The sequence below is a fragment of the Callorhinchus milii genome, unplaced genomic scaffold (genome assembly GCF_018977255.1).
Source record: "Callorhinchus milii isolate IMCB2004 unplaced genomic scaffold, IMCB_Cmil_1.0 Scaffold2, whole genome shotgun sequence".
NCBI lineage: Eukaryota > Metazoa > Chordata > Chondrichthyes > Chimaeriformes > Callorhinchidae > Callorhinchus > Callorhinchus milii.
This window is the reverse complement of record NW_024704743.1, coordinates 72,059,984-72,079,565: the sequence shown is the minus strand read 5'-3', so window position 1 is coordinate 72,079,565 and position 19,582 is coordinate 72,059,984. Positions and strand designations below refer to the sequence as shown.

The 19,582-nt window shown below is 39.6% G+C and overlaps 1 protein-coding gene across 5 annotated transcripts in view; it reads left to right on the top strand.

The window, feature by feature from the left end:
* The window catches only part of ankib1a (ankyrin repeat and IBR domain containing 1a), a 58,738-nt gene that overhangs the window by 25,290 nt on the left and 13,866 nt on the right, over window positions 1–19,582 (top strand). For all 5 annotated transcript variants that reach the window (XM_007897552.2, XM_007897549.2, XM_007897551.2 and 2 more), the window contains 7 exons: window positions 1,796–1,913; window positions 6,667–6,875; window positions 9,056–9,144; window positions 11,732–11,876; window positions 13,814–13,980; window positions 14,949–15,037; window positions 16,030–16,160. In XM_007897552.2, coding sequence (XP_007895743.1) covers window positions 1,796–1,913; window positions 6,667–6,875; window positions 9,056–9,144; window positions 11,732–11,876; window positions 13,814–13,980; window positions 14,949–15,037; window positions 16,030–16,160 — 948 coding nt within the window. The remainder of the gene's footprint in view (window positions 1–1,795; window positions 1,914–6,666; window positions 6,876–9,055; window positions 9,145–11,731; window positions 11,877–13,813; window positions 13,981–14,948; window positions 15,038–16,029; window positions 16,161–19,582) is intronic.

Here is a 19,582-nt window from a genome sequence, read left to right as displayed (position 1 = left end):
CTGCTGAAACACTGGTCCATGCTTTTATCACCTCAAGGCTGGACTACAGGAACTCTCTACTCGTCGGCCTTTCCGGCACCTGCCTCCACAAGCTGCAGGTCATTCAGAACTCTACAGCTCGTGTACTGTCCCGCACCAGGCTTCGCGACCACATCACTCCCACCCTCGCTCACCTCCACTGGCTTCCCATCCCCAGAGGATCAAATTCAAGATCCTCATCCTCACCTACAAGGCCATTCATGGGTTGCTCCCTCCTACCTCTCCGACCTAGTAGCCCCCTACCTACCTGCCCGTACTCTCCGTTCCTCTGGCTCCAGTCTGCTCCACGTCCCCCGCCCCAACCGCTCTATCATCGGTGGCCGGGCCTTCAGCCTCTCAGCCCCGAGGCTCTGGAACTCTATCCCCCAGTGCCTTCGCCGCCTCCTCCCTTTCCTCCTTCAAGACCGGTCTCAAGACCTTTCTCTTCAACTGTGCCTTCAGCTCCCCTCTCGACTCTCTACCCCCTCCTCGCTCCCTCCCTTCCCTCCCCTCACCATTTCCCCCCTGCTCTGTTCCCGACCCAACTGTCCAGCGCCTTGGGACATCCTCCCGACATGAAAGGCTCTCTATAAATGAAATCTTGTTGTTGTATTACTTTGATGAAGGTCATTAGAGTAGTTTTAGTACTGTAATATTTCTTTGCTGAAAATGTACAAAACTATCACTTTTATTAATTTTTAAAGCCAATGGGAAATTTTCCAGAGCTATCAGCAGTCTAAATATACTGAACTTTCATTTTTAGCTTTTACGTTTCCCCGTATTTAAAAATTATTTAGAATTTTTCCTGAAAATTAATCCTCTCAGAGCTCTCCCCCAAATGGTCCCAAGTTTTTGTAATCCTATAATTTCTGTGTGCCCCTGTCTGCTCACATAGTGAGTATCTGGTTAATATGCACTGTATGTTTCCTGTCCTTTACATTATATATTTTTTAAATATGTAAAAGGTGTGAATTTTCTTGTAGCTTTGAATCTTGTTGCTAATTTCACCTGAAAAAAATGACTTTGTTCACCTGCATTTTTTAGAATCGTTAGAAGTTCCGAAATAATTAATCTTAAAAGCCTAATTTTATAAAAGCTAATGGAATATTTTACAATGATTAAAATGTTTAATATACTAGTCAGCATTCCAATTCAGAAAGCGTTTTCTTTCAAACCATACGCACCTACAAACATGCACAGGTTTTTGTCATTCACAGTTTCAGCCATCACCAAACGTGTATTTTTTGAGTTTTGATTCACAATAACATTTACATTTATATAGTGCTTTTCATGTCAGGAGAGCATCCCAAGGTGCTGATTTAAGCAATTTGTAGTTGATAACAGTGACAAAATTAAGTACGATTTACACTGTGTGCCACACAATTAATCGAAAAAAAGTTGATGTAAAAGTGCATACTGTTAAAACATGAAATATGTATTTTAACCGAGTCTCATCTGTCGTGTTTTTTTTTCCTTCATTGAAATTCTCATCCTACACAGCATATGGTTGGAACTTTTCAAAATACTGTATCAAATGACACATCCAAGTGTATTTTGTTTCCATTTAATGCAAACTCTTAGAAAGTGCCTTATTCTAGCAGCAACATGGTGATATACAAATTCCTATATTGTAAATAAGTGTTTACAGAAATAGTTATTGGTTTGAACAATTAGAATATAATAAAGACAAGTAGTATGGTAATAGTAAAACTTTCATCTGTGTTTAACTTTTCAACTATTCTTCTCTGGTTAATGTTCCTTCGTCTTTTCTTTAAAGGCATACGAGGGTCTTAGGCCACAGGACCTGAGGAAACTCAAGGATATGTTGATTGTGGAGACAGCAGACATGCTTCAAGCCCCCCTTTTTACTGCAGAGGCATTGCTCCGAGCTCACGGTAAAATTAACACTGGTGGTTCGGGGAACGTGGTCCTATTTTGCAATATGTTCAACTGTAAATCTGTTTTTTAAATGCAGTGTCTGAAATGATTATCTTGAAAAACAGGGAGGTATTGAAGAGCAGTTGAAAATTAAAGGTAGACTATAATCAGTTAATTTTAAGACATTGGATGGAAAAATGGATCCAGATCAAACCGCTTTCAACTAAATTTGTTTTAATGGGCTGGTTTAAATCCTAACCAATCCTATACAGTGCATAGTGATGACCTGATCAGGTGGTGGCTTGGAAGGTTTATGGAGCCTGATTTTAAAATAAGCAGAATTACACAACTAGTGATAGCTATTATCTCAGCATTTCTTAGTGATCTAGTCATTTCAATGTTGCAAAATCTCAGTAACTCAATCAAGCTTAGATAGTTCTATATTTTTAAAAGAATGAACTGAGGGGAGGAAAAAAGAATATTTTTCTATCATTAAAAAAAGTCCTCTGGTACACTGCAAAACTATGCAGCTATTGGCACCCTCCTGATAAGCTTGTGTTACAGTTATCTAGTATGTTTTTTTCTCCCTTTATTTAAATTAATACTTTGAGCTTTTCAATGGTTTTGAAGCTTTCATCTCAAGGTTGTCTAGCAGTATATGTGCAACATAAACGGGGTAAGATTAAATTACCCTCCATCCCTTCAGGCACAAGTGGTATCTGAATTGTGGATTATAGTGGATGCTGTCAAACGTCTAGATTTTGGATGTTTGATCCATTCATTGTTGAGTTGCTTCCCAGCATCTAGTGTGCAAGAATTGAGATGCATCATTCCAGCAGCCTCCAATACTACAACAGTTAAGCCAGGTCATCAACACAACTCTTTGAGGGTATCGTGCCAAAACGATTTCACCAATGGACCTCACCAACATTGTCCTGCTTTGCCTTTAATGACTTGTTCCATTCCATTTGCTCCTCCATTGAAACTGAACAATTTTGTGCCCATTTATTATTTGCATCTGATAACTTTTATATACCAAAACTTTATATGAACATCTTAAGCATTGGATTTGAACATTACATCACATGTGCAAACCTTTCCATGATGTCTTTTGATTTTCCTTTTCTTCCTTTGGCTCTTTTGCTTCCTCATTCAACTCCGGTGTTGCAACTGGTGATTATACAAGTTGAGGATCTGGATCAGTGGCTCCAAGAAAGAAGTGCTCTCTCATTGGCATAAGTCAATGGTAACAATTAGCTTAAAGTCTCCCTTTGATATATTCTGCAACTAATATTAATGGACTTGGCATGTAAATGGGCTCAGTGATGAACCGTAACATTATCCGTGGGAGACTTTCTACCCTCTCTTTCTCCCCTTTCCCACTTTGGACAACCTTCGCACTGCATTGGAGTGTTAGCCTTGACTATATGAATTCATGTATTTTCATATGTATGCGGATGACATTCAACTCTATCTCTCTGCCTCCACCCTCAACTTCAGGACTACTGGCGTCCCAACAGACTGCCTGCCTGACATCAAATCCTGGATGAGGGACAACTTTCTCCAACTGAACGTCAGCAAGACTGAGGCCTTCCTGATTGGCTCACACCAGATCCTCCGCACCTCGGGCGCTGGCAGCATCAGCCTCCACGGCTGCACACTCAACCTCACTAAGCCAGTCAGGAACCTGGGTGTCTTGTTTGACCTGAACTGTCCTTTCTCCCCCACATCCGCGCCATGACCGGTACTGCCTACCAGCACCTCCGCAACATTGCCAGACTCCGTCACTGCCTCCCCCCTCAGGCTGCCGAAACCCTCACCCACGCATTCGTCACATCAAGGCTCGATTGTGGAAACTCCCTCCTCATCGGCCTTCCCAACTCTTCCCTTCACAAGCTGCAGATCATCCAAAACTCTGCAGCTTGTGTACTCTCATTCCCAGGCTCCGTGACCTCATCACTCCCACCCTCGCCCAACTCCACTGGCTCCCCATCCCCCAGAGGATCGAATTCAAGATCCTCGTCTTCACTTTCAAGGCCATCCATTTCAGGGCAGGCTCGAGGGGCCGAATGGCCGACTCCTGCTCCTCATTCTTATGGTCTTATGTTCTTATAGCCTTGCCTACTCCTAATTCTCTGATCTGCTGACTCCCTACCAACCTGCCCGCTCCCTCCGTTCAGCGTGCTCCGGCCTGCTCCAGTCTCCCACCTGACCCGCCGTACCATCGGTGACCGGGCTTTCAGCCTCTCTGTCCCCACACTCTAGAACTCCGTCCCACAGTCCCTTCGCCTCATTTCCTCCCTTGCCTCTTTCAAGGCCGGTCTCAAGATGCTCCTCTTCGATCATGCCTTCAGTTGCCCTCCCACCTCTCTGCCTTCCCTCTCCCCTACCCCACCCCTCCCCCATGTTCAGGTCCTGCCCCCTGACTGTCCAGCACCTTGGGACGTCCTCCCAACTTGAAAGGTGCTCTATAAGTATGATTTTGTTGTTGTTTTTCCTGTTGTTCAAAGTCCTGACATTGGACTTATACAACCCACAATTCTCTGAAGTACGTATTCTATCTTTAACCTAAATGTGGGAACATTGTCTAAAGTGCTTATTTGTCATCCTCTATTGTAAACTGGATTAATTTAAAAGGAATTCATATTAGTGGTCCTCTGGATGGGGAATTCCAGCAACTCGTAACTATATGTTCATTTCTCTGAGACACAGCTTCTTGGTGAGCTGACATGAATTCTGCTGTTGACTTCAGTATCCAATGGGCTTCCCTTTTGTACATATTTTGATTAATAAAAGTGAGCAAGTGAGTCCACAGGAAGTGGCTTTCTACTAGATTTGGCGCTAATGAGTGACCCAGATATTATTCAAGGAGCAGAAGTAACTGAACTGCTAGGGGTATCCAAGGAAGTTGGAATGAGATGAGCAGAAGGTGGAAGGGCCAAGTGACAACTTGGTTGGCATGTTAAGTGTAGATCTGGTGGAAACCACCAACAGAAGCTCAAGTAGCCGGTGACCAATATTTAAGAAATTATTGAAGATATGTGACTGGCAAATTGCTAAAAATGGTAGTTTTTTGCCATTGGTCCAGCGTGGATTGCACTGTATTATAAATCATAATCCTTGCAATTGATATAGCAACTTATCATGTCGTCAGAACCTTTTTTGGTCAGCCAGGTTTCTCTCGCAGGTGGAAATCTATCGAGCTTAAGTGTATATGCCACTTGCATAGAACTGTGTGGTTTGAATAAGCTTTAAGCATGGTGATGAGTTTCCACATCAGACACCTTGCTCACCCCTCAAAAAGTGTTAAAACCCTTTAAAGGTACTTCTCAAAATTTTACTGTAAAGTGTAGTGACAATATTTGGAGGTGACACAGCAGTCATTTTGCCTACAGGAACGTAGTACAAACAGCCTTGAAGGGCTGCCTATTTCACAATGTTGCTCCTTGTCAATATCCTCAGTCACTTTCAAATCACCATGCTCGGGAACCTCCCTATCTCTCAGATCTGCTTACGTACCACTCGACTACCTGTTTTCTTCACTCATCCGGCTCAGGTCTTCTGTACGTGCATCATCCCAAACGTTGCACTGTGCTTTGACAGTTGTGCTTTCAGCCACTAAGCCCTGAATCTCTGGAACTCCCTGCCTCAATCCCTCCATCTTGTCCCCTCTTTGGAGATCTTCAGAAGTCTTTCCTCTTCGACAATGTCTGTTGTCACCTAATGGCTCCAAGACTCTTATCCTGTGTAGGGTGCTATACAAATGCATGTTGTTGTTTTTGTTGTCACCTCCACACTGAGATATTACTCGCGCGAAGGCACTATATAAATGGGTGATGGTGGTGACCGTTGCCATCAGCACACCAGAACAAACTCCCTTCTCTTCCTATATTTAATATCCACCTGAACGGCAGATAGGGCTTTGGTTTATCTGAAAGATAACAGCTCTGGCCATGCAGGACTCTCCCAGCACAGTGTTGGACTGTCCACCTAGTCTGAGCTCAAGGTCCCAAAGTGGGGCTTCAACCCACAACCTGACTCGGGTTTGAGAATGCTGCCAGCTGAGTCAGGCTAACACGAAGTACAGCTGGCTTCCAGCACTTAGCCAGTTTCCCACTCAAAAAAAATGGCTGGCATCCTGGTTATCAGGTTAGTATTTGTGACAGCTCCTGAGTGTGGCAACCTTTGCACAGGCAATGCTGCTAAAGTCACTTCCTGCGTGCTTTCTATGTACAGAAAGGGCATTACGTGCAAAGAATTGTGGAAGCAAAGGAGGAACCTTATTCATTGTCTAAGGACAATATGAATAAAGCAGGATTGTGTAAGCCAACTAGGATATGCAGGGGTATTTTTAGAGTTGACATCAGGAAGTATCATGAGACATAAGGTAATCAACAACCCGAATGTGTCAACAGAAACTGGTAGAAGCCAGGACTTTGAACTCCTTAAGAAATGGTTAGATGTTCTAGCTGGATGACCTAATGAAAAGCTGGTAGGATTAGTGGACTAGAAGGATTTGGATGAGTTAATTTGAACCAAAAGACCTTTATCCAAAGATTTCTCCTAATTAATAATTAATTTTTTTTATTTCAAACCAAAAAAAGACTTAACTTTTCGCAGTGAAATAAGGTCAAACTAAATTTTGTAATATATTGTAACCACATGGAAATGCATAAGGAAGACTTAAAAAGAGATCTGAGTGTTCAAACAGATGCACAACATTCCTGGACAATGTGGAAACTTTCTTGTTTTGACATTTTGTTTTCTTAGACTGGGATCGAGAGAAGCTACTTGAAGCTTGGATGTTAGATGCTGAAGACTGCTGCCAACGTTCAGGCATCCAAATGCCAACTCCCCCACCGAGTGGGTATAACGCTTGGGACACGCTTCCTTCACCTCGAACTCCTCGCACCACCCGATCCTCTGTCACTTCTCCAGATGAGATCAGTTTGTCTCCAACTGATGATGATATGCCAGTGGTACGTGAGCTTTATGCTTGTCATTTATTTGACAACTTTGTTGTTGATTTTTAGATATTAGTGTATATATAATATATAGTGTTTATAATAATCCTTGCATTTGATATAACGCCTTTTCACGTCTTCAAGACACCTCAAACACTTCACAGCCTATTCTGTAAAGTATAGTGACTGTATTTTGTGGGGGAATTCCAGCAGCCAATTGTGCACAGCATTATAATGTATAATATTACATAGAATATACAACACAGGACTTGTGGAGTCCTATAGCTCAGTGGTTAGAGCGCTCGCCTTGCAAGCGCGACACCTGGATTCAGTTCCAGGTAGGGTGACACCTTGGGCAAGTTTCCTTACTCCACACGCCTAATAATAATATTATAATAATCCTTGCATTTGAAACAAAACAAAAAAAAATAGTAAATTGGTCATTTTCAATCCACGACTGTTTGTGGGACACTTCTGTGCACAATTGGCTGCTGTATTTCGCCCACAATTATATGGTCAATTCACTTTACAGCATATTCTGTGAAGCACTTTGAGACGTCTAGAAGACATGAAAAGCGCTATATCAAATGCAAGGATTATTATTATATTATATTATATTATATTAGAACACAGAAATAAGCCATTCGGCCCAACTGGTCTATGCTGGAGTTTATGTTCCACATGAGCCTCTTCCTGCCCTTCCTCAACTAAGCCTATCAGCATAACCTTTATTCCTTTCTCCCTCATGTACTTATCTAGCTTCTCCTTAAACACTATTCACCTCAAGTTCCACATTCCTACCACTCTCTGGGTAAACACGTTTCTTCTGATTTCCCTATTTGATTTATTGGTGACTATTTTATAATGATGGCCCCTGGTTTTGGCCTCCCCCATAAGTGGAAATATCTTCTCTACGTCTATGCTATCAAACCCTTTCAGAATTTTAAAGACCTCTATTAGGTCACCTCTATATGCTTAATGTGAAAGTAATGTGGTAGTTTGCATTTACACTTTTTTTTTTCATTTTGCCACTATTTTAAAGCATGTAGATGTTTTGTACTGTAATGGACAAAACTGACTGTTCTAGGTACATTGTAAAACCTTAGTATATTTGTCAAATTGTATTCTGCTGATCTAGATGTAGTTACTTGAATTTCATTAGCTTTTGTTAATTACTTTGCCACATTGTCTAGAAATGTTGTGCATCTGCTTGAACACTCAGATCCTTTTTATTTCAGTTTTTTTGCAAGGCCATTATTTTAAATGAAAGCTTATTATGCTTTCAAAACTAATTCCTGTATCTTTTATGAAATGAGATCATAATCTAAAACTAATATTTAATCAACCAATTCCTGTTCCCTAAATATCATCCCATCTCCGAGCACCCTTTCATCTCCAAAGTACTAGAACGAGCTTCACTTTTTCCTTGAACTCCCTGCATGGACCCCTCTAATCTGGCTTCACGATGCCAACAGTACCGAGACTGCCTTGGTCAAAATCACCAATGACATTCTCTCTGTCTGTCACCAGGGTTCTCTGCCTCCTCATCCTTCTTAACCTCTCTGCTGCTTTTGACAAAGTCAACAATTCTATCCTTCTCCATTACCTTTTCACTCATCTCCATCTTTCCTGGGTTCAATTTTGCCTATCCCAACATCTCCACTTTGGATCTGGTAACTGCTTGTCGTCCAGCCTACACGCCATGTGTGGTGTTCTTGACTTGGCTTGACTATGCTAACTCCCTGCTCACTGGACTGCCTCATATCTCACACCCCACCATCAGTGGTCATGTTCTCAGCCTATCTGCCCCTGGAAGTCCATCCCGGTGTCCGTTCACCTCGCCCTTTCCCTCGCCTCCTTGAAGGTCTTCTCCTCACCTCTCCAGGTTCCAATCCCCAGCTCAGGTGCAAACCCTTGACTGTCCACTGCCTTCGGATGTCCTCCTGACGTGAAAGTTGCTATACAAATGCAATTTGTTGTATAGGACTAATAGCTAGTCACATTACTTTATTGTATTGACTCTTACGAGCATTGAACCTTACTAGTTTACTTATTCCAGTTTTTTTAAATCATCTCACGATCAAGAAATTGATCTTGACTGTAATGCACGAGAATTTGGTTATATTGGTTAATAAAATGACATGCAATTTTTGTTCGAGAATTTACTTGGGATCTAACCTTTACTTTCCACTCAGTGTGGCATTTGCATGTGCAGCATTTCTGTGTTTGAAGATCCAGTCGACGTGCCTTGTGGACATGAATTCTGCCGAGCGTGCTGGGAAGGGTAAGTAGCATTTGGTGAATTATTGGTAATTGCTTTCAATTATTATAAGTCACACGTTTTCATTCGTCCTCTGGTTCCTTTATACACCATGCTCCATCTTGGAGAACAAAATAATATGAATTACTGTATGGCTGCATTCAGTATTTGGTCTTTTTTCTTAAGAGGAAAGCATATTCTAATAGGTAATGTACATTTATTGTGGTGCAGTTGACCTTGCGTGGTGTGGTTTAATGTATTAGACTGGTGCAGACGTGTACAAATTCGCCAAAATCGTGGCGGTCTAACAGGTAATATTGTGAAAAGAGAGAAATTGGTTGATAATAAAGTGGCATGAAATTTCCTCATTCCATCACAAAAACAGCATGAAATTAAGCTGAATGGTATTTGAGTCCCAGACATGCATCAGAGAATTGCAGAAAGCATTTCTAGCAGGGAAATCTAATTTTCTGAATTGATGAAAAAGGGTACTGTGGAGCTGGATGAAATTCCAAGATAGGATAGTTGTGTCATGTGGCCAGAACAGTGGAACAGCCAATATTGGAAATTTGGGGGCTTAAATGATTTATTAAGTAGTAAACATTTGATAGTCTTTCACATAGCTGAGGATCTCAAAGTGCTTCACAGAATTTACTGTAATATGTAGCAGCTAACAACAAACTGCTCTTGTGCTAGTTTTCATAATATCATGATGTGAGGCAAGTGCTCTAACCACTGAGCTACAAGACTACAAGCGAGAGACCTGGATTCAATTCCCGGCAGGGCAAAACCTTGGGCAAGTTTCCTTACTCCACACAGAGCCTAATAATAATCCCTCCAAAAACGATAATAAATTGGTCATTTTCAATCTACGACTATTTGTGGGACATTGCTGTGCGCAATTGGCTGCCACGTTCGCCCACAAATATACAGTCAATTCACTTTACAGTGTGTTCTGTGAAGCGCTTTGGGACGTCCTCCCAACGTGAAAAGCGCTATATCAAATGCAAGGATTATTATTATTTACAGTATATTCTGTCCAGCGTCTTGGAACGTCCTCTCAACGTGAAAGGCGCTATACAAATGTAATCTTGTTGTTGTATTGAAGGCAAGTATGTCACCAATATTACTTAATGGTCAGTCTAAATATCAAACTCCTCTTGAAGTGATTTATTTGAATTCTAATGTATTAAACCATACTGGTTTACTTCTGTTTTGTTTTTTAAAAATCATCTCATGATCAAGAAATTGATCTTGGGTGTAATGCACAAGAATTTGGTTATATTGGTTAATAAAATGACATGCAGTGCTAAAGAATTTAGTGATTACGTCATACTGGTTACTTAATACCTCCTGGTATGTGAGCTGAAATAGGGTATCCATAAGCATAAGACTCTGAAATTTCTTCTTATTTTAACTCTGCAGGAACTTCAGAACTAGTCAGAAGTTTGCATACAATATCCTATCCTGAAAAAGCATGATTCTGTATTATGTAAACCCATTTAAATCTACTTTTAGAACAGTAGTTAACTGTATATTGTTTTATTAACAATTACTAAAGTATGCTTCCCTTGTGATTTTATTTTTTACTTCCTTTGGGCAAAAGCTATCAAATCAAATCAACTCTGACCTTTTCAGCTGAACTCTTGGTTAATAGAAAAAAAAATTGCTTAATCAGCGAAAATGTATTTGTAGGGAACCTAAATTGGGTTGCTAATTAGTTGGTAAGAAGTTGTTTACATGAGAATTTAAAAAAAGCATCCCCAGAGCGACTCACTGTCATTTTGCTTGCAGCATTAGTTGATTGCTGCAGCGTCAGAGATTCAGTGATTTTTTGAAAGGCATTACCCACTGAAGAGTCTTCATGCTGGCTTTAAAACATTTCCATTTTTAATAATAATACTTGAATTTGATATAGCATATTTCACGTTGGAGGAACAAATTAAAGGTGCTTCACAGGATTTATTGTAAAGTGCAGGATAATTTGCAAGATAACAGGGCAGCCAATTTGCAGACACAATGTGGCTGATTTTATAGGATTGGAAACTAAATCCACAGCAAGGGTTAACAACAGCTGTCTTCAAGTGTAAGTGCATTGGCTTGTTAATGTATTTTTAAGAATTTGAATCTATTAATTTACCTAAAATTGTTGGTCATTGCTGTATTCAAATTGGCTGCATAATAGTGACTAAAATCCTGCTTTAAGACTTTATCCTGACATGAAAGATGCTACATTAAATGATAGGATTATTACTGTTGATATTTTTCTGGACAGGATAAGATGTGCATTGGGGAGAAAGTGTGTGGTTCATTCCAGCCAATGCCACATTACCATACATATTTGGACTCGGTAGTTTGAGGTTTGGATACTCTTAAGCATGGTGGTAGGTTCCTGTATGTGTGTCAACCCGGTTGACCAAAACAAACTCGGTTGGGAGAGTGATTCTGTTCAGGAGGCCTAGGCATTCTATTAGTTCTTCAAGCCCACAAAACACCTACAATCACTGGCAGATTTCCTACTGATGTATTTCCTGCTAATGCAAACTCTTTAGCGATATTCAATGAATACATTACCATGGTTCTACAACATTTTTATTTATGTTTTCTGTAGGTTTTTGAATATTAAGATACAGGAAGGAGAAGCCCACAATATTTTCTGTCCAGCCTTTGATTGCTATCAGCTCGTTCCTGTGGATATCATAGAAAACTTGGTTTCCAGAGAAATGGACAAACGTTACCTTCAATTTGATATTAAGGTAGGTTTTAGAATCAAATTAGCAAGTAGAAGCCAATTTTAATCAGTTAATCCTTAATGGTGGTCAGCCCTAGTTGAATGTTAGTCACCATGTGACTACAACAACAAATGACATTTGTATAGCGCCTTTCACGTCAGGAGGATGTTCCAAGGGATCCACAGTCAAGGATCTGCACCCGAGTTGGGGAGGGAGGGTAGGGGTAAGAGGGTGACCAAAGGCAAGGTCGAAGAGGAGGGTCTTGAGACGAGTCTTGAAGAAGACAAGGGAGGAGGTGAGGTGGATGCTCTGTGGGATGGAGTTCCAGAGGGTGGGGGCAGAGGCTGAAGGCCCACCTGCCAATGGTGGGGCTAACACGTGAGGTGATGTGAGGCAGGCCGGAGTCTGCTGAACGGAGGAGCGGACAGATTGGTAGGGTTTAGGAGGTCACAGAAATACCTTAAGTATTAGCCATTTTGCAGGTCATAATAGATTGTGCAGTCGAATTTACAGTTGGTCAACTATTGATTTCTAATTTAGATAAAGAATACATTCTCGACTGAGAAACTTCCCTTTGAAAGTATTAATTTGTCTTGAGGCCAGTGGATTAAGCAGATTAATTGCAAGTTCCAGATTCACGTTTTGCTACTGGTGACCAACCCTTGTCAAAGCAAGTGCCTATCTTCAAGGAAAATGTCCAGATTTGCACATGTTAAGGCTCAAGCTACATTTAGTCAAATGAGCTCTTTCAAGGACCACATCTTCAAATCAGTTTGAACACCACTGTCATCCCATGAATAACGGAGGTATTTGATAGCACAGGATCATTCAGAAATAAGGTGCTAGTTTCAGCAAATCTTTTTCTTAACAATCTTGCAGGGTTACTAAATATTGCAGACAAGGTTCATTAAGCAGAGATGCATTATGAATCTCCACCTAAAGAAGTGTAGTTTGACTTTAAATTGATAAATGGATATGCTGACAAATGGAGCATCTCAGACATATTAAAGTAGTCCTTCAGAACAATGGTTTCAGAACAGAGGCAGTGCTGGAGTATTTGGAACAATTAATTAAGGATGTTTCAATACATTAAGTGCAATTTTGTTCCATGTTACTCCAGGCTTTTTTCATTTTAAGGATTGTTCATACTGTTCAGGTAGAGCCAAAGCTAGTAATTCTGATGGCAGTAATACCTGAGAGACATTTGTTCTCTGTCCTGCTAGAATTCAGTGTCAATCACATGTTCTGCTGTTTTTTGCAAATTCAAGACCAAGCTGGAGTTGGGAGCCAAGGGTGGTAGAAAGGGGAAAGATGACTAAATTATATGAATTTCCCCTTAAATCTTCAATTTGATGAATCTTGTGGGACATCCTTGGTGGGTAGGGTTTTTTCTCATTCAGTAGATACCTTACTAGCTTACATATTTCAGGCTTACATCGAACTTTATGTAGAGACTGATACCTGGACAATAACCATAAAATCTTTAAGGTTCTGTTTCCCCAGATATAAGTTCATTATCTGTAGCAGTAGGGTCTATAACAGATTTTGTTAATCGCATTGGTTTCTGATAATTCCTGATAGCAAGTATTCATGTGAACATTGGTGAACAAGATTGGGTTTGCTTCTGTTGTTTTCTTTGACCAACGTTGTACTGGCATCCACTTACTAGCACATAAAGGTCACTAATAATGGAGGGTTTCTGTGGCGTATTAAGGGTGCCTAGTATAAATATCTGCATTCAGGAGAGAAGGGAGGGTAAAAATAATTTACTCGTATTGAAACCTTCCTTCATTTGTAGCATTGAAATGATATTAGGAATCGCACCCTTACAGAGTTAGCTTGTAGTATTGAACAATTATTTCTTTAGGAGGCGTACATTCTTAATTTTTTAAAAAAACAATTAGATTTAATGTATTATTTGTGTTTTGCTGGAATTCAGCATTCATATTCATTCTTTTCAGGCATTTGTGGATAATAATTCAGTTATCAAGTGGTGCCCCACGCCTGCCTGTGAAAGAGCAGTACGACTGACCTGTCAAAGATCAGGTTCCATATCATTAGATCAACTGAGTTTCCCTCTACTTAGTGCACCAGCAGTAGATTGCGGGAAAGGACATCTCTTCTGCTGGTAAGTGCAAGAGTTTGAGTTTTGTTTGCCTAGTTTAATGGTGTTAATTTCTATAGCTGTAAGGCGGCTCACTTGGATCATAAGAAAACGCCTTGAGTTTTTGGTCTTTCAGGTGTTTCCTGGAAAATTCAACTGGTTATGTTAAACCAGCATTTTTATTACCATTAAATAGAACTATGTGACTACACAACATATATTTGTGTCTCGAGTGCTGAATGGGAACACGAGCTGGGGTTGGGAGCCAAGGGTGGTAGGGAGGGGAAAGATAACCAAAAGTGCAGTCAAAGAGGTACGTTTTGAGATGTGCATTGAAAGGATTGAGAAAGGTAACTTCAAGCTGGAATTCCAGCAAACGGAGCCAGAATGGCTGAAAGCCTACATGCTTTCATGTAGGCTTTCATGATGGTGGGGAGAATAGGACGGGATAGAACTATTAGGTAACTGGTGGGTTCGGTCAGGTGTGTATTTTAACTCTGAGATATAAGACTAGTTAAATTTGTCTTTTGCATTTTTCTTTCTGTATTTCTGTGTAGGTCTTTCATTGTACAGATGTAAATGGTCAGGGCTAGCTGGGACATTTTTTTCAAATTGTAACAAGTTAGCCGAATACCTTGAATCAAATCAGTTAATTTGTATTTCAGCTAAGGATTAAAAAGAATGCTACTAATTGTGCAACCATTTTCAAGGATCTCTGCTAATGACACACATAATACGAAGTACATATTCTATCTGCTATATACTGTACAGGATAGCTTCAAAATGTGATAAAACAAAATGGGAAGTGCAAGAGAATCTCTTTTAGTAAAAGGGTGACTACAGCATTGCCACACCAAAATTTGTACTGAATCATTTGCTACTAGAAGCTTAGAGTAACTTGGAACTCATGTATCAGTCTGAAAACTTTGTGCATTAGGGAAATATTAATCAATTGTTCAGTTTTGGAATTCACTTCAATATGTTTTTCCTAGGGAATGCCTCGGAGAAGCTCATGAACCCTGTGACTGTCAAATTTGGAAAAACTGGCTGCAGAAAATTACAGAAATGAAGCCAGAAGAACGTAAGACTGTTGCTTCACATTCAGATCCTTAAATCTTTACGGTCTCAACATAGAACCATAGAAATTTATAGCACAGTCAGAAGTCATTCAACCCCTCGGGCCTATGCTGGCTCTCTGAAAGAGCTATGGTTCAGTCACATTCTCCTTCGAGAAATTTATCAAATCTCCCCTTAAAAGTTAAACATAGAGTTTAACTCCAGCCATTTTAGTTGACCATTTTTCATGTGCTTAAAAATCTTCTGTTGGATAAAGAATTCCCATAGCCTCTCCCTTTTCTCTTTTGGTAATTACATTGTCTAAATCCCTCAACTGTAAAAAAAATGAATCTCCTTTACCCATTATTCTTGAGAAAACTGCCCCAGTTTTTCCATTCACCTCATCAGTAAGACCTCTCATCCCTGCTACTCTACTAAATCTCCTCACTATCTTTTTATGGTAGCCTTCCTATAGTGTCCATAACTGGACACATAACCTTGATTCTTTTTCCTCCGTCATGTGTATGCTTTCTTCTTTCGAGTTTCCCCACACAATTTCCATGATTTGATGGCAAGTTGGAATGCTGCAGTCAGTTAAGGAAATAATTAGTAAAGAAAAAAAGTTCCCTTTGTAAAGCAAGACTAGATCTTAAGAACTGTACGTTCTTCACCCTCTCTCTGCTGAAATTATCCTCATGCCCACTTAGGGATAGAGAAAAATGTTGGTTTCTGATTTCAAAGCATTCTTTTCAAGTCTTCATGAACTCTGGGGTGCATTCATCCTGTGTCTGATCAGCTGACTAGACTCTTGGCCAAGTGGGCTGCTAGGATGTGTATGTCAGTGGCTTGGGATAAGTTTTCTCAGGATATTTTCCTGGCATCCAGTCAACATTTCCCTCACAACAGCATAGCTAAGATCTCAAATTACAGGTAAGAAGAAAAAATCCTGGCCTAGTGCGGTGGTGAAAGGTTTGATAATGGTTGTATAAATTGATTTCTCGGTGTTCTTTTTACAAGTTGCTGGTGTAGGTGAAGCATTTGAAGATGCAGCCAACTGCCTGTGGTTGTTGTCTAACTCCAAACCATGCGCCAACTGTAAATCTCCTATCCAAAAGAATGAGGGCTGTAATCACATGCAGTGTGCCAAGGTAAGCACTGGAAAGCATATGTAATTAAAAATTGATGCTTTGTCTCAAAAAGGAGAGTTTTTGAAAATGACTTTAGAAACCATTTATATAGACTTCAGAACATTTTTTTGTATAACTTTTTAGATGTCAATTAATTGTTGTGTACATTTGTAAACTCTGCCCTCTCAGATATGGTTATATTAGACAAAGCAACAAATTCCTCCCAAGTACAGAATTTTCCCTCTTCAGTTATATTTCCACTTTACATAATAATTGTTATTTCCTTAATGGAAAATATTTACAGCTAGAATCCCATTCTAATTTACTTTTTGTTCCTTTTTTTTCCCCCAAATTCCAATTGTTCCATGGTCAAAGTGTTTTGTTTCAATTCCTTCTTAATGAAGCAAATTTTGAAAAAAAAAATTATTCCTGAAATGTTGCAAGCTTCTGCGCTGTTAAGTAATATCAGTTTGTGTTCATCCCATGGTCATTCTTACAAGGTCATTTTTTTAGGTATTCACAAAATAGAATCTGCTGAGTTTTTACTCTTAATATGTAACTGAATGGAAGAATACCAGTTCACTGTCAAATCCAGATGATAGCAAGTTGTGATTTCAGCAAGTTTATTGCTTATGAATGATAAGGGCTTGAAAGCAGATCACTTGTTGCTTTTCAGCTGGCGAATAATACAAAAAAAACTATAGAAAAAGGGAAAATAGGCATTTAATCAAATCAAGGTTTCTATTAAATTTAGTAAATTATTAATTTGCATCTATTTTAACATCTTCCTCAGAGATGGTTTTGTTTGTTTCTGTAATCTGCTCAAAGCAAAATACTTATTCAAACTATTGTTTGTTTTGAATGACATATCATTCCTCACCAAACCAAAAAAGGAACATTTATGTATTGCTATACATGAGTATATGTATATCAATCCCAGTAATTCAGATTTCACAATCACTTCCCTGCCCCTGCTCCTTACTTCCTTTTGAAATTGTGCTAAGATAATGATTCCATTTGCATGTTCTTTGTCAATCAATCCGATTTGCCTTTGGAGCAAAGAATAATGCATGAGCACAGTGTCCTATTTGAAAATGCTAGTAAAGATGCAGTGATTATAGTGCAGCGATTTGAAAGCTGAAAGTAGGTGGGGTTTTTTGGTGTTGATATTTGATTTGAAAGCTTTTATAGATGGCCTGTGGTGATATATCCATTTGATGGGTTTCATCAAACACTTTGTACTGTTTGTGAAATAAAAGATCATTTTGTTATTCTAGCAGAAAGATATTTAAAGGGACTAGTTACTTGTGACACGGACTCCATTATTCTAACACTTAGCAGTTTGTTCCTCATGGTTAATAACAAAGTCTCATCTGATTTTTCTGTTCTCATTCAATAACTTTAGTTGAGACTAAACTTTGGATCTCTTGGGTTCAATGGTACTAGTAAATCATGCTTGGGCAGATGGATTTTTAAGGAAATAATTTTATTTAATATTACTATTTTTGTTAAAATCAATGGATTAAAATATGCATATTTAGAATCTCTTATTTAAACAAATATTCTTTTAAACTCTGCATATGCAGTAGAGAACTGATTATCTACACCAATTGAAGCCCAGATCCATTGTGAGTAAGCGTAGTGTGGATAATTGAACTCATGCAAAATAGAAATCAATGGTTCTAATTAAAATCTTCTGTTATCAGGAGCTGTACTGTCACTATACTATCACATTGTTCCAGCTTCTTGTCTATCCCTCTGCCCACTCCCTCTGCCCTCTCTCTCCCATAACTGCTTACGCTCTGCCTCTCACTCTCTGGCTCTCTCTAACAGTATACAGCTATGTACATGTTTACCAAGGGCAACATTTACCACGTAACTAAATCACTTGGGCCTATCTTTTCACACGTGCATAGAACAGGATTTTAGTTGTTTATCACAGGCCTTTGTCCATTCTCCGTTGACTGCCGGTGTGGATAATTGCTGTGCAGATAATGAACATTCTACTGATATCAAATCATGAATATCTCAGTAAACTCTTCTGTGATGTGGTCTAAATTGATACTACCGAGCATCCCAGTGATGACAGCATTGATGCAAAATAAGTTATTGGTAGCCTGAAGATAAACTTGAGACATTACTGGTAATGAAAAGGCTCTAATGAGCGAATCATTTTTTTTAAAAAAATTGGTCACTCAATCCACGACTGCGTTTCACTAACAGATGTGATAAGGTGCTATATCAAATGAAAGGATTATTATTTATTTTGTTATTAAAAAGTATTTGATTTTACTTCTGGAGATTACATTCCAATGTGTGTTTCCTCCATCTTCTCTTGTAATTCCTGCTCTCTTCCCTTTACTGATTGCAATTAATCATTGCTTGGGTATGGTACTATACAAAGCAAATTCCATTTTTTGTGCAAGTCTTGGTGGTTTTAGCAGTCTATTTGGCTGTGAGGGAGTTGAGGGATGACAAATAAGTAAACATTTTACCTGCATCTGACTTCCACATATGCATGTGCAGCAAGGATCTCTGAATAGGGAATGGAATCATGAACCCTGAGCATCAGTTTTTTTCCCGTTATTCTTTTGTTTCCTAGCCTGGGGTGTTGAAACCTGTTGTTGCACTCGCTAAGTTGGCTTACTAACCATTGGACAAACATGAGGCCTTTCTAGTCTATGTAGAGACACATGAAATGATCGGTGGGTGGGCCTTCAGCCATTCTGACCCCAGAACTCCATCCCGCAGTCCCTCCGCCTCACTTCCTTCCCATGTCTTCTTCAATACCCGTCTCAAGACCCTCCTCTTCAACTGTGCCTTTGGTCACCCTCCTTTCCCCCTCCCTCCTGATTCCGACCCCCAGCTCGGGTCTGAAACACCGACTGTCCAGCACCTTGGAGTCCTCCCGACGTGAAAGGCGCTATACAAATGTAATTTTGTTGTTGTTTGGGAAAAGGAGTCATTTCGGGATTGTTAAAATATATATTTTTAAAAATTCTGATTAAATCTAATGTATTCTCCACTGAGTGAACCATATAGTGCCAGGAGAATCAAAAACATTTGGTTATTTTAAGCTTTATTTGTCCACAGCACTTAAAAAAAATAATGGGTTACATGACTGGGTTGAAAATTTTCAGCGTTTTTCACCTACGTTTACTTGCTAACATGAGGGTATGGTTAGTAATATTCTTTATTCTATGGGTTTACTTATAAATGCATTCTGGCAATAAGGTGCACAAATGGGTATATTTCAATTTAGCAGTTAGTTGACATGTGGATTTAACTTGAATGGCACAATATAAATGGAGTACAAAAGCATTATTGCTTTGTGTATGGCAAACCTTGTTGAGTCTCACTTTTTGAGTGATAAGTACTGTGGCAGTAATTTTTGGAACGTTGGTGAAAAATCTTGTGCTTAAAAGAATGTTAATCCAGAATAT